This window comes from Leuresthes tenuis, unplaced genomic scaffold (genome assembly GCF_036924035.1).
Source record: "Leuresthes tenuis unplaced genomic scaffold, fLeuTen1.0.hap1 SCAF_5, whole genome shotgun sequence".
Classification (NCBI taxonomy): Eukaryota; Metazoa; Chordata; class Actinopteri; order Atheriniformes; family Atherinopsidae; genus Leuresthes; species Leuresthes tenuis.
In genome coordinates, this window is record NW_027325359.1 from 12,243,002 (window position 1) to 12,258,106 (window position 15,105).

At 39.4% G+C, this 15,105-nt stretch overlaps 3 protein-coding genes across 3 annotated transcripts; all 3 read left to right on the forward strand.

The window, feature by feature from the left end:
- The first annotated feature begins 220 nt into the window (after nt 1-220).
- Nucleotides 221-7,039, forward strand: LOC140306537 (protein mono-ADP-ribosyltransferase PARP6-like). Its single transcript, XM_072385143.1, has 21 exons — nt 221-241; nt 1,165-1,242; nt 1,702-1,796; nt 1,914-1,974; nt 2,633-2,723; nt 2,804-2,870; nt 3,007-3,238; nt 4,260-4,391; nt 4,709-4,804; nt 4,897-4,989; nt 5,066-5,191; nt 5,292-5,357; nt 5,487-5,554; nt 5,682-5,730; nt 5,874-5,986; nt 6,083-6,155; nt 6,262-6,331; nt 6,430-6,509; nt 6,611-6,674; nt 6,760-6,844; nt 6,943-7,039. Exons 1-21 carry the CDS (start codon nt 221-223, stop codon nt 7,037-7,039), a joined length of 1,857 nt encoding a protein of 618 aa, XP_072241244.1.
- A 1,547-nt stretch (nt 7,040-8,586) lies between these two features.
- On the forward strand, nt 8,587-9,806 carry rpp25a (ribonuclease P and MRP subunit p25, a). The gene has a single exon (XM_072385233.1). The coding sequence runs from the start codon at nt 8,935-8,937 to the stop codon at nt 9,598-9,600; it is 666 nt and encodes a 221-aa protein (XP_072241334.1). The 5' UTR covers nt 8,587-8,934; the 3' UTR covers nt 9,601-9,806.
- Nucleotides 9,807-10,941: 1,135 nt separating this feature from the next.
- Nucleotides 10,942-14,585, forward strand: cox5aa (cytochrome c oxidase subunit 5Aa). The gene is made up of 5 exons (XM_072386071.1): nt 10,942-11,092; nt 11,933-12,049; nt 14,010-14,131; nt 14,217-14,334; nt 14,425-14,585. Exons 1-4 carry the CDS (start codon nt 11,020-11,022, stop codon nt 14,328-14,330), a joined length of 426 nt encoding a protein of 141 aa, XP_072242172.1. The 5' UTR covers nt 10,942-11,019; the 3' UTR covers nt 14,331-14,334; nt 14,425-14,585.
- The last annotated feature ends 520 nt before the right edge of the window (nt 14,586-15,105 follow it).

Genomic DNA, 15,105 nt, shown 5'->3' on the forward strand with positions numbered 1-15,105 from the left:
GCAGGTGTCCGTTAACAAGGCTAACTGCTGATTAAGGTCAGGCTGCCATGCAGCAGATAGACAAAAAGACTAATGGATGCCAAACATGATCCTGTTTATCATCCTTCAACTCTTCCATCAGGAGTCTTTGTTCTCATTGGGACCTTGAACTTTTCAGGGATCTGGAAGACGTGAGACACTCCCCTCTTTTACTAGATGGAATATATGTGCATTGTAAAGTATGGCTGCTGAGATCACACAAGTAGGACGGAGATCCTGAGCGGAATAGATGCTGTATAACATCTGGTCTCTTTTCGTCTTGGCAACAGCTTCTTGCCTTTTAGACCGTTCAGTTGACCAGACTGTCAGAACCTGCAACCGGTCATGTGACCCAGAAGTAAGGCTGAATATCTCTGAGGTTCAAAACAGAGAAGAGAGCAAACAAACCCAGACAACCAACAGAGCTGCCAAACAGGAGTATTTCTTTAGTTTGTCTTATCCAATGGTGGCACATGTGGACATTTTATTTAATTTTTCATTCATTTGAATTATGTGGAGATTTAATGCTTTTTCTGGCAGAGGAAAGGTAGGTACTTTATTTTTCAGGTATATTATCAAAATGATCCAGTATGTTTTAGTTCAGTCTAATCTATTTGGTGAATGATTTAATTCATTGATGTCCCTGCACATACATAGATGAACAGAGGCAAATGGCATTGATATTTACAATCGGGACAAAAACAGTGATAGCGGTCTGTTCATGTGTGTATTGCAGAGACAACAGAACTGATTAAGCTGCATGTGATTCCTAAGCCTTGCGTTTAATTGTTTCAGTCAAAGTGGAATGAAGACATTGTTGATTATTGCTGAGGAAGAACCGAATAACTAAGCACATGGTGAGTCTATAAGCTCCTATCTTCAAAAAGACTGTTTAAGGCAGTGAGCTGTGTCATCTGGTGCTACTATTTGATTATTTATTAGATGCCGAACACCAAAATATTAACAAAGAACATCAAGGTTCCACATGATGATAGTAAAACCTATCATCAATAGAAAAAGAAATGTTTTCCAGCCACCAGCACATTTATTATATCGGTTTTTGCTCATTGTATAGACGTTTCTTTATTGATTCTCAACAAGAGGAACACATTGACAGTGTTAAGGTTTTTCCTACCAACCCCACAGGAGACTGAGTGCCAGCAGTGGACAGAGAGCTGCAGTGACGAAGACAATGACTCAGATGAGGACTTTTGTGGAATCCAGGTAAATGTCAATTTTATTGTCCGTTCATGAGAATTAGTTGTAACAGAAATGTGTCCCTTTGGCTAATTTGATTTAGCGTTTAAAGTGTTGGTAAATGTTTTTATAATTAGGTCATGAGGGACTGATTACACACCACAGTTTTATATAATTGTGTGCTATAAGTTAAAACAGGTTCGATAGATATGTTCAGATCATCCACAATCATGTCTTAAGACAAGTCATCATACAATAGTGTAAGTTCATTAAAGTACAACTGTGGGCGTAATCCACTTAAGATTCTAAATTAAATCAAAGCGTTTCCTGCATTTTATGTTAAAAATTTAGTTTTTTTTTAACGATGGGAGTAATAGCTCTCCTCACAGCTTTTGTTGTAGAAAAATGTGAGCGGTTTAACCCTTCAGCCCATGTAGGGCTGAGCTATTGGACCGTAGGTAAGCGTATTAGTGTTTGTCTCAGCAGGAGAGCTGTGCCACTGACCTGTGTCACCCCCCCCAGCTCGATACAGACATGGAGGCAGTCAGGTCTTTGTATTCAGACTCTGCAGTTGCTGTCAGGTGAACATCGAAACATCTTTTCTAAACATCTCTTCCCTGAGAAATAAAGGATCTCTCCAGCTCTTCTACATTCTCAAATTTTGCCCATTTTCTCTCTCTCTGTTTTTCCTTTGTTAGGAACTACGAGTCAATTGAGAGTGTGGATGTTGACTTGAACATTAACACCAACTTTTTGGATGTAAGTTTTCTTTGCTTTACACACGATTGATTCAAGCTTTGTGTTCAAGTTTAAATCAAGAGTGGTTCTTCAACTAAATATAGTTTTATTTCTTAATCTACAGTATATATATAAGTTAAAACTCTAATGCTGGCACAATGTATAGTTAAAGTCCCTTATAATTTATATTTGTGATTTTTTTTCTTGCAATGGGTAAATCTATGATGGGCACAGAACAAATATTAGAACCACAGATGCAGCCACGATGGGTCAGATTAACAGATTTAAATTTAAAAAGGAAGGGTAGGGGTTTGAAAAGATTAGTCAGAAATGCACCTATCGTTTTCCAAATGGGGACAGTATATGTCCTGAATCAATTAAAAAGGTTTCCTCTGTTTTGTTTCTTTAAATCCATTTCTCAAAACATATTCAAGGTATTCAGGTAATAGCTGTGCGCTCTAACTTGTAGGATGGTTTCTGGATAGATGACTCACAGAAACTGACCTGTAAGGATTATCGAGGATGAAAATATTGAAATTGACATATTTCTTTAAAAACAATACAGGACAAATAGCAAAGCATTTTGAGTTAATTCCCCCCCCAAAAAAGCATATTGTGGCATATTAATTCAGCTTTATTTTGGCTATTCAGATGTGAGCATACTGTTTGTTATCTGCAGGTAGAAGTGGCCAAAGCCTGGAGCATTAATCCATCAGAGCCCATTGTGATCCGCCTCCACTTCTCCATGTCTCGGTATCTGGATGGACCTGGTGAGAACCAGCAATACTTCTGCAAACCTAACTTAGCATAAATCACATGAAATCGTATTCAGTTATGTTTCCCACCACAGCACCCTCAGTTGAGGTCCTTCAGCCATCTCATACTGATCGTTTCAGTGTAGTGAGACAGCTGCAGAAGTGAGTGCTTATACCTTGACTTTCATGACGGTGATTATTAGATTGTTTGGTGCAAACTTCATCAACACTTTTTTATGTGAGTCATACTCCACCAACTGATTGGATAGAGACAAACTAGTTATTTTTCCCCCCTCAGTATTCTCACAGTCTTCATATCTCGACAATGGACACACCTGACAAATGACCACATCGTAGTTCGACGGAAGAGCAGACACAGCTGGTTCAGGCCAAGTGGGACCATCAAGAAGTTTCGTCGAGGGAGGACCAATTTACGAGCAATGAAACAAAATCGTTTCACAAACCATACAGCTTCCTACACCATCAAGAATCCAGTGGGAGAACTTTTTGCCTACACACCCAGCGGAAAGGTTAGGACTCCTTGTTAATAATTCATCCATTTTCTATTCCAGCTGCATCCTATTCAGGGTTGTGGTGGACTGGAGCCTGTCCTTGCCACTACAGGATAGATCACCCTACACCCTGGATAGGTCGCTAGTACATCACAAGGCCAAAACAGAGACAAGCAAGACAAACAACTATATATGCACACTGTCCCCGTAAAGTCAATTTAGAATAATCATTTAACCTAAAATGCTTGTTCATTGGTCTGTGGGAGGAAGCCAGAGTACATGGAGAGAAAATGCAAACTCCACACAGAAAGGCAAGATTCAAATCGGGAACCTTCTTGCTGTGATAGCAGCTACACCACCGTGCAATTAAATTGTCCTCAATTGAATTTAGAGAACTGAACTGAATAAATACATTGAAGCACAAAATGACCAACCAAATTTTGGGAATGTCTATTTATCTAGTGGGTCCTGGTGGCTGAGAATCATCATTGATTGACAAACAATAGTAAGACATTGTGTTAGAGATGTTGATGATCAAGTTTAACATTCTATGTTTTTTTAATCAAAATTCTATGCCTACTGTTCATACCTTTTCTAAACAATATGATCTTTATCATTTGCAAGGCCCAAAGCAACCCCAGGCCATATTTTCCCCCATTCTGTTTTCCTCAATTATCTTAATGTTATCATTATCTTTAAAAAATTGGCAAGATTTGGAATGTTGTGATGGCAATTGAATACTTCAGATGTAGGTGCCATTAATATCTCTGATGTAATCTTAGCATTGTTCCACACCTGTTTGTCATTTCCAGACAGAAAATTATAGTTGGCATTCATACACATTCACTGCATATCAAAAGGTGGCTTTCGAATTGAAGGGTTTTTTTAATTGAAAATGCATATGCAGGCATTTTATATGTCTCTGTGTTGTGTTGTAGCCTGTCGCTGAGCTTGCAGTCATCTTTCAATGTTTTCCTCAGTGTATCTTTTTAAGTTATGAGAGTGTTTGAATAAAGAATTTTTGTCCCTTCGGCCACAGAAGGTGATGGTCTCAGCAGTCAAATCATCAGCACAGCTGAGCACCAAACAGCTTGTGGAGCTGCTGTTCTCCTCTCAGGCCATCGGACACTGTAAGAGCACACCAACCCTGCAGCACGGCTTCTTGGTACAGGTAAAGAAGGATGTCCTGATATGATGGTGAGATCATCAAATTATTATGTGCTGTAAATGATTGAAGCAGCTGTGCAACAACGGCCGTCAACTACTATGTTCTTGTAGCTTTTGAGGGGTATCATTCACAGAACAAATAAGATTATCTCACTATAACCTTCATTAAGATGAAATTGAAGGAAAAATTATTTTAGAATATATAAAAAATGTTTACTTCTTTCAAAGAAATGTATTGGAATTGCTTAATGTTGCGGCTATAAATAAATAGAGGGCAGAATACAAGCAAACTTCATCATTTGTTTGTCATTATGTACACAGATAATGAGGTATGCCGAGCAGAGAATCCCAACGCTGAATGAATACTGTGTTGTTTGTGATGAGCGCCATGTCTTTCAAAATGGCCCTATGCTTAAGGTACAAGCTCTTGTTAGACACTCAGTCAATAACAACTGTAAATGAGGATGTTGGTTAATACATTCTCAGTATTCTGCTTTGTGTGACTGTAGCCAGCAGTTTGCACCAGGGAGCTGTGTGTGTTCTCCTTTCATATGTTGGGGGTTATGTCTGGAGCCACTGAAGAGGTCGCAACCGGTGCAGAGGTCAGCAGCAGTTTCCCATATTGTTTTAGTGATTACAGGTTAGAGTTCAGTGTTGAAGTCATCTCTGCTCTTACAGGTGATTGACCTGCTGGTAGCCATGTGCAGAGCTGCTCTTCAGTCGTCCCGCAAGAGCATCATATTTGAACCATACCCCTGCATTGTTGATCCATCCAACCCAAAAACACTGGCCTTTAGTCCTAAGGTATGAGCTGGAAGTTATTACTGACTTGATATGTAATGGAATGTTCCGTTTTTCATGTCAGTAGTGCGGAGCAATTATATTTTGGGTTTTTTTGTTACAGAAAAAGAGCTATGACAGGCTGCAAAGAGCTCTGGATGGTGTCTTGTTGGTCAGGAGGATGACCCAGGTGACTGATTTTTAAATAAACCCAACCCAATAAACCCCATTTGTTGCTATTTTCATGACACAAATCAGATTCTTTAGTCCAAGAATGAATAAAAAGTCAATGAAAATAATTGTCATTTGTCATATACAGGGTCCGTATTCTGAGACAAAGAAGCAGATGGATAAGATAGACCCTCTAGCTCATCCTTTACTACAATGGTGAGAGGCAGGATCTAAACTGGCATGTTATTTGTGTTGTTGTGTGAAGTTACAAGTGTCAGCTGACATTACAGTCCATGTTCATCTATATTAATGTCCAGAAATATGTTTGTATGTCTTATAACAGGATTTTAGCCAGCAACAGATCACACATGATCAAACTTCCACCGAAGAAGGTATGTTGGAGCAGACTAAACTTCGCATATAATTCCAAATAACGATTAAAATGATAAGAAATGTGTTATATTTGATGCCGTCCTTTAGTCATTTCATGCTGTTGTTGCTCTGCCATTTATTTGTATCGTCTGTTCTTCAACAGCAACTGAATTTTATGCACACGCCCCATCAGTTCCTGCTGATCAGCAGCCCTCCATCCAAAGAGGCTCGCTTTCAAACTGCCAAGAAACTTTATGGCAGCACTTTTGCCTTCCAGTGAGCAGATTCAAAGTTGATTTTCAAATGAGACTTTTATATCAATTTCATTTATTTTTTTAAAATATGCTTTAACTCTATTCTTTCCTCTTTCAGTGGGTCCCACATTGAAAACTGGCACTCCATTTTGAGAAAAGGCCTTGTTAATGCCTCTTACACAAAATTACAGGTGGGATCCGAAGACATTTAAGTTTTCTTTGAACTGTTTGACATGACCCCATGGATTTCATACTCTATTGTTTTTTTGTTGTTGTTGTTCTCATTTCCTTTTGAAGCTTCATGGTGCTGCATATGGAAAAGGTATCTATCTGAGTCCCATTTCGAGCATTTCATTTGGATATTCTGGTGAGAATACACACTTCACCCCTTTAGTTGAAACAGTAGAATCACTGGTGACCAGTGCCTAATGACTCTTTCATGTTTTTCAACTTGTCATTTTTCAGAGATGGGTAAAGGTCGACACCAAATGTCAACAAAAGAAGAGCTCATAGAGAAATACAACCGAATAAATACATCCAAACAGGTCAGATATCATTTGCTTTCATCTCATCACTGCGTTGGTCCACTCTGTACAAAAACACCCTCTCTTGTGACAGCTAATCCTGTTATCTCTCATTTATTTAGGAAGAATTGGGGCAAACCCGGTTTCTGCAAAGTCATAACCTAAACTGCATTGCACTCTGTGAAGGTGAATTAATAGACGGTAGTGTCAAATACTGCACCGATTTCATGATATCATTTTACATATTACAGAACTGTCTGTGTGTTAACAGTGATAACCTCAAAAGACCTTCAAAAACATGGGAACATTTGGGTGTGTCCTGTATCGGACCACGTGTGCACACGCTTCCTCTTTGTGTGAGTAAAATATAAAGCAGCACATTTCATTCTGCGTCTCCCCCCTTTTCCAGACTGTATTTCATTTTTACATCACAGTCTGCTTTTGTCTGGAACAGGTATGAAAATGGTCAGGTGGGAGATATGCACATTAATACTCAAGAAGAGGAAATCCAGAAGGAAATCTTCCAAGTAATTGGTTCAAAGTCGTGCTGAGCCAACCAAAGTACACAAACATGCTGTGTCTCAAAACACTTCTTTTGATATTCAATGTAAGTCTGCCTACCTTTAAACTGATTATTTTTTGTAATTCCATCCATCCATTTTCTATACCGTCAATCCGTTGGTCGGGTCGCGGGTATTTTTTGTAATTGTTTTACATTTTCAAATAAACTTTTTCAACAGATTTGAATGTTTTTCTTTACATATTTAATTCAGATTTCCTTTAACTCAAAAGTTTAAGCGCTTGATTGTTTGTGTAATAAAAGTGCTCCACCACACGATGGGAGTGGAACTCCTGACCTTCATGAGGACCTTTTCATTACAAACGCAGAGCTACTGAGACTGTGTTAAATGTTGTAACAATCATAAACAGAATGTCCGGGAAGTAGACACTGCAAGATGTTCACATTAGATGGTAACATCATCGCCTGCAGATGCAGGTGTCTGAATCATATTCTCCTCTATCACATTCCAGATGTGTCCGTGGAGTCAGACATAAACACGATCAAGTGACCCCACACTAAAACAAATGATTTTTAAAAAATCAGCATGTGAGTGTTTTCGGCATATGCAGACGCTCCAATAAACTCAAGTTTCTATGAATATCATGGGAACAGGTCAACCAATAGATAAGTGACAATCATGGGCGATGGATGGCCTCATTTCAACTAGATGTGATTGTTCTGAACTATATAAACTCCATTGAAGACCACATATCTGTGCTCATTGTCTGAGTCTGTGAATAACCTGGGGTGCATACCATCCTGTGAGGCAGAAATGCACCATTAGAACAGCATACTGGTTCCATATGAGCCCTGCAGCTGCCTTCTGACCTCATCGCTTGGAAGTGCTTTAAACAGAGCCTCTCTGAAAATAGATTTTCTCCATCTAGAAAGAGAGTTTCCGTCTTTTTACAAGTTCTGTTTTTTTCTGGTTTTATGCAGATTTGGAAAAAAAGTTGCATCTTCAAGGTGTGATTGTCCTTATATATTTCATCCACTTAAAAGAGGCATAAGTGATGTGACAAGCATTTTCTGGGTCAGCTCAGCAGGCGACGGACTAAAGGGAAGAGAACTGTGAAGTTGCTGTTATAGCCCAAAGGAAGACAATTTTCTGGGACCATATGGCCCTCTGATGATACTGCAGCAGAAAGATTGGGTTGAAAACCACCACCTTTTATTGCATTAATATTTCTCTGTCGCTTTATTAAAGTGAAATTGTATTTTGGTGCAATATCTGCAAAACCGCACATTAAGAGTATCAAATTATAACAATCAAGTCTGAATCAGTTTAAGCAAACACTTGCATTGACTGCATGCCCTGTTGAATCTCATTTACTCATGTTTATTCAACCATGTAAGTCAAGCAACCACACAAATAAAAAAAACCTGAGCCCTCAAGCATTTTACAAAAAAAGAAAAGAAAAAAACAGAGCTACACTGTGACAGACTTTATCAAATGAAGCAAAAATGCTGCGTGTGCCTTTAAGAGCACAATGTCCCACTCTACATGTCTTTCTCTGAGCCTCATATGTTTGCTGGCATCAGCTGGCATCAGCGCTGAATAGAGCAAGGACATCTTTTCCTTCATGTCGATGGGATTAGAAGAAGAAATACCCTCTTCATTCTGCTGGCTGTCATCTCAGAGCTCAGAAGACAAGATGGAAATGCAGCATGGACAGAAGACGGAGAGAAGTTCAAGATAAGTCACAAGTTTGGATTACAAAGCTGCTGAGCTTTCATTTTGTTTTTTTTAGACTAATTGAACAAGAAGCATTCTACAGATCTCAAGGGAGTTGAGTAAATAAGCCGAGCCTGCAGGCTCAGAAACAACAACCCGCATCGTTATTGTCTTGCTTTTTCTTGGCAATGACTTAACAAAGAGGACACATGGAGAGTTCAAATGCTGCATACGGCTCTATTATGGAACCTCATTCCACTTCCTTCACTCCCTCTGTCGCATTCTCATCTTCATCTCCACAACCTGGCCAGGGTAACTTCAGAAGGCTCAGCTGCATAGAAGACAACAGTCCATATCCAATCCCCGGCCTTGCAGCAGACATCCTGCAAATGCGAGTTAAAGAGGGAAGCAAGATCCGCAACGTACTGCGGTTTGCAACTACTCGCATGCAAGGGGATGGGGGAGACAGCAGCAGCACATCCCTGAGACAGGTGGTCTTCACTGGCTCAGGCAGAGGAGTCACCAAGACTATCACCTGTGTGGAAATCCTGAAACGGAAGGTGGCAGGGCTGCATCAGTTGTCCAAAATTTACTACAAGACTCTGAATGAGGTCTGGGAGAGTCCACAGCAGGGAGCACCAGGTATAACGGTGGAGAGAACGGTCCCCGCCATCTGCATCCTGCTCTCCAAAGACCCTCTGAATCCCCAGGAGCCTGGCTATCAACCCCCACAAACCCTCTGTGTTTCCACAGAGGATGCAGTGAGGCACGGAGATCTGCGGAGCACATCTGGGAGCCCCTTCCCACAGCATGCAGCCAAGAGACTCTGTCTGGAGGATTGGACTGGCTGTCCTCCCCGAACCTCCAAAGTCTGACTGCATGATGTAAAAATATCAGAAAACTTAAGCTTACTTTTGTGTCTAAGGAAAACAATACTAAAGCATTTCAACTTATCGTAATCATGTGAGGTATTTTGACGTATGTTCTGATCCAAAGTAGCATGTCAAATTGTGTTATTTGCAGTACTTTGAAAATTTGTGATAAAAAGTAACATATATATATGTATGAGCTATTACCAACTGTATTTAATCAGTCACATCGCTAATAAATATTAGCAATATAAGCTATTTATTTTTGAAAAATTATTTAAGGACAGAAGAATAAACTGGGTTCAACTAACTTCCAAAATGTCCAAAAGAATCTTTTTTAAAAAAAAAAAAAGATATATCACAAAATCAAATAAGGCATCTTGGAAATAGACCTCAACTTTGATGTTGCATTGTGCATTAAGGAATCTATTCACATGGTGAATAGAAGCAGAAAAAGCCTTATTGAAGAGAGAGATTAAAGATCTAAACCTGACATTTTGCAGATAAGATCATTTTCCATGTACCTGGGAGTAGCATAATGTTGGATTAAGTTATATCTAGATTCATTGATTAGATTACAGACAAACATGTTTGATTGTAAACAATTTCATTTTGATTTAATTTTAGCAAAAGGAACATTTATGCCAGCATGTCTTTGTGAGAGTAATGATCAGGCAAATTTTAAATACAAAATATACTCTACTGTATGTAAAAGTAAGTATTTTAATGTCATGTTATGGATAACCCTAAAATTTGAATCCATTTTTTTTTGGCAATGTCTTTGAAAACATTTTGAGTTAGAAAGGAAAACAGTTTAAACAAGTATTCTTCCTGCAATGCAATAGTAAAGCTCCATATGTGGACTTTAATAAAAAACAGCAACAACAAAACCTGTAGTTTGTGTCTTGCTTTGATTATTAACATTTAAATTGGATTTGAACACATATAAATGCAAAATGTTCATTTGTTGCACTGAAAATAATATAAGATGCAATTAACTATTTTCATGAATTCATGATGTTACAAGATGGAATATTTCAATATTTGTTTTTTAAGTAATCTGAAGTTTAGGAGTAATTTTTACCCCCAATTCATTTTATGAGTTAGACCTGTAAAAGGTGTTACTGCGAATGCTGACTGGACGAAAGGAAAATTATTATAACTATGAAATCCTCATCCCAACAAAACTATTTGAACAGCATGGTAACATCTAAATATATTTCGTGGTAAACAAAGGTCTCCGTGAGAATAATATTGTTTCAAATCATATAATCTATTTGTGTATGTGTGGTAAGGTCAAGAATGAAGGAGCTGCAGTTTGCACATGCGCAGTAGGATATCCCGTACGTGCTGGGCTCTTCCAGTCAGCGCGCGAGGTTCCTCCTGACAAATCTCACCGGTTCTTGTGTCTGGTTGTACCGCATCATGTTCAGAGCCGCCGTCCGACTCTCGGTCTCCGGTATCCGGAGCCTAACCCGTACACAACCAGGAAGCCAAGGTATTCGCTTACACAGTCATATTCTCTGAGTATTATTTTATAAAATGTGGTTGCCTCTGAAATTGTCGGGGCGAAGTTCTTGCGGAAATCAAGCGCCTGTCGGCACACTGCGGTCTCTGCTCAGCTAAGCTAGTTAGCTCAGAATGGGTTAGCTAGTGTAACTATCACTCATTAAAACACATTGAAGAGTTAAAGAAGTTAAAGTTCCAGTCAAGTAATGGATACTTTCGTTCAATATAGCTATTATCCTGATAACCAGTGGTCGTGCTCTTGTGAAAATGCCCCAGTGTTTAGTTCTGAGATGGTTGTGTCCTTGCCATGACCCAGATGGAAGGTCTGGGCTGGGGCCCTGTGATTGTGCCGTTAATGCTTCTTGCTAACATGCTAACCGAGTTGGTTGTTCAGTTTAGTCAACTTCTAGCAAATGTTTTCACTGCGAAATGATTTGGCACAGCCTTTAACACCCAGTAAATTCACACCACCGTCGTTTTTGCTGTGATGTTGTGATTAAGACGTAATGTGTGTAACGTTTTGTCTGTAGGGCAGTTAGATAAGACGTGTAAATCCACTATAGATGAAGTATTATTCACAGGAGGGAATAATAGGCTCTCTGATGAAGCGGTGTATATCAGACTGCTACGTGCAGGATCATATCGGAATGATGGCAGTGGTCCAGCTGAGTTAACATTACAGCTCATGTCCTTTACTAACTCCATTCAGGACATACATATCCTTGACTGTCTATCCTGGTAGCGTCAACATTATACAACGCTAGATGCCACTATGGGTGTCTCATTTTCTTGGGACAGTTTGGTGACAGTATCTTGTTTAATTGTGCAGCTCTCTTGGCCTCGAGGTGTTACTCACATGGGAAGCAAGAGACCGATGAGGAGTTTGATGCCCGTTGGATCACTTATTTCAACAAGCCAGATATTGATGCTTGGGAGCTGAGGAAAGGTAAGTTATCGCAGTCACACCGAATCACTAAAATGTAACAGCAGTGTGAAATTTAAAAAAAGGGGGGTGGGATTGACAGAATGGATGGTGTCCAAGGCGTAACATGAGGAAGTTGTTTTCCACCAGTTTAGTAAATATTAACTATGAGTCAGAGGTTTGTCAGCTGTTGGAGATTTGGTGAGGGGTAGGATTTATTTATTTTTTAAACCCATTTGTTAGAATCTTATAACCTGTGGTTTTGAGTACTGCATTAAGGTTCTATTGTAGATACAGCAAAGATTAAGAGACTGAACTTGGACATTGTAAAATTTAAATATAAGTTTCCCTTTTTTAGGAGGGAGCTACATGATTATTGTTTATCAGGGACAAAGTGACCAGTGTTGTCACAATAACTTACAAGAGAGTGGGCTCAAAGTGTATTCTCTTTATATTCCGGGACTCTACAGTTGATCTTTACAATGTGCACATCTCATACTCAAACTCATACTTTTTGCTGCCTGACACAAAAGGAAACTTAAACAGTTCTCATCTTCCATGAGTAAGTGACAGAGGTCTGTCTAATACAGAGATGTCCAAAGTCGATCCTCGAGGGCTACTGTCCTGCAGGTTTTAGACGTCTCCCTGCTTCAACACACCTGATTCGGATTAAATGAATCGCTTTAAAAGATTGTTAAGTTCTGCACAAGCCTGCAAATGATGCATTGATCTGAAGCAGGTGCGCTGAAACAGGGAAACCTAAAACCTGCAGGACCTCGGCCCTCGAGGACCGGATGTGGACATCCCTGGTCTAATAGAAGATAACTTACCCCGTTTCAAGGGTTTTTGGATCCAGAGTTGTTGTTTGTCTTTTAGTTTTGGTCACTACTGACTCGAATGGTTTTTTTTTGTTTGTTTTTTTTTTTCTTTTTTCTGTTTTGAGCTGTGAGGGAGCAGCGGGCTGCATGCAGCTCTTCTGCAGTAGATATCACTTTTTGGACAGTTGAAAATAAAAATATGGGTATTGCCAAATGTATGTGGGCAACTGTTTATATAACTGGGCGGCCTGCCCAAGTACTTAGAATATGGGGGAAACCCTGTAGTAGGATTCTCGTGAGTGGCATGCTGGCTCTGGAAGGGAGGGAGGGAAGAAAATATTGAGACCTACTGTCTCATACTGTGTTGAACCCCCTGATGAAAACCTGTCCTGCTCATCCAACTTTTGCAGGTTAAAGTAATAGTTGAGTGTTTGATGGACTTGATGTGTAACGCTTCTATTTAGCTCCTTAGCGGTTTCTCTTTCACACACACACACACACGTTACATCAACCTCTTACACACTGATTTGTGCACGGCTCCTTAGGTCACTCATGCCAGCTAAATTTATGCGTCAGGCTTTTTTCAGACCATTGTTTAACAGAAGAAAGTATCTACCAAAAAATGGAGAGACATTTTGAACAAACATTAGTTACTTTCTGTGTAGGACAGTTCCTTTCTGCCCCCTTTGCTTCAAGCACACAGAAGGAGAGTTTGCTGTGCATTGCAAAAGGATTCAATGAACAAGTTGCCAGACGACAGCTGACGAGGATACGAGTGTGAACGACAGGGGAAGTTAGTGTATTGTGATGTAATTACAATAGCTGAATCCAAGTATACGCCATAAGGTCGTGACACCTCCCCCACCCCACAGATACCCAAACCAATGACAATTTGGCTGTATGTGTCTCATGAATGAACAAAGGGACGTGACTCTTGATCATTGAATCTTTCATTTACAGAAATGTGTGGTAGAGGAATCAGATGCAGTGCATCTGCTTCTGACCACACATAACATCTTTAATCAAATCTCTCCTTTTGTTCTTGGGTTGGGGCTTTTAAAGAGATTTGTGAAAAAATATTTAGTGAGATGTATTGTTAGGTTAAAGGAAAAAAAATCAAATTTTTGTCTCTGCTCTGCAAATAAAGTGCTAAATCCATTTTCCAGGAATGAACACGTTGGTTGGGTATGATTTGGTACCTGAACCAAAGATTCTTGAGGCTGCATTGAGAGCCTGTCGGAGATTAGACGACTTGGCCAGCGCAGTCCGAATTTTGGAAGCTGTGAAGGTGAGAGAAAAGGCACTTCTGGTCACCACATTTTATCGCTTTTAATCATCAGTAAATTAATTTGTTTTACCATTTGTTTCGTCAGGACAAATCCGGGCCTCATAAAGATATTTACCCATACCTGATCCAGGAGCTGCGACCAACATTAGACGAGCTTGGCATTTCTACACCTGAAGAGCTTGGCATTGACAAAGCGTAGCTGAGTAAGAGCGATGCTTCTTTAACAAGTTGTTTCCCCTTCTCCGAGGTGTTTGATGAGACAAAGGTTTAACGGATGTTTTTGTTTGTTTCAGGTCAAATGACAGAAGACGCCCCACAGGCCACAGAACCATTGTATTTAAATGTTTGCCTCATCAAATGCGTATGATATTTAATTTGGCCTTTATTGAGTTCTTTTACTTGTAAAATATGGATGAACATAATAAAGGAAATGTATCTTTGAGTGTCACAAGTATATTGGAATATTTTCTTGACAGTTTGAGGACCTTTTGAAATAATGCTTAAATAAAAGTTGCTCGAACAAAAGCCGAGCGTTGCCAAATCGTACTGTATGAGCCAACTGTTTGTGCAGCTTATGGTGAGAGTTATGTTTTGCCACCAGGGAGCAGCATTGTCTCGTGAATGTAAAATTCATTTTACTGTAATGAGTGGTCTTTTTTCTTTTTTTTTTTTTTCAGGGAAAATTTACTCAGTGGTGAAATAAACGTCTTCAAATGGCAGCTGGTCTATTGTAATCACGAACAGGTCCTCAGGACGTTGAATATAGATTTTTTTTTTTTTTAAATGTCACATCGAAGCTCAGTTAAAAGGCCTTGGTCAGAAAACTGTCAGAACCTATAAACACATGCATAAGTTAGGTCTCAAGTATCTGTGAGAATGACATAGTCACATGGATATGAATACATATATATCGGTGAACTGTTGGATAGCCACAGTGAATAAAAAAAAAAGTCACGACTGCAGTGATCATCAAT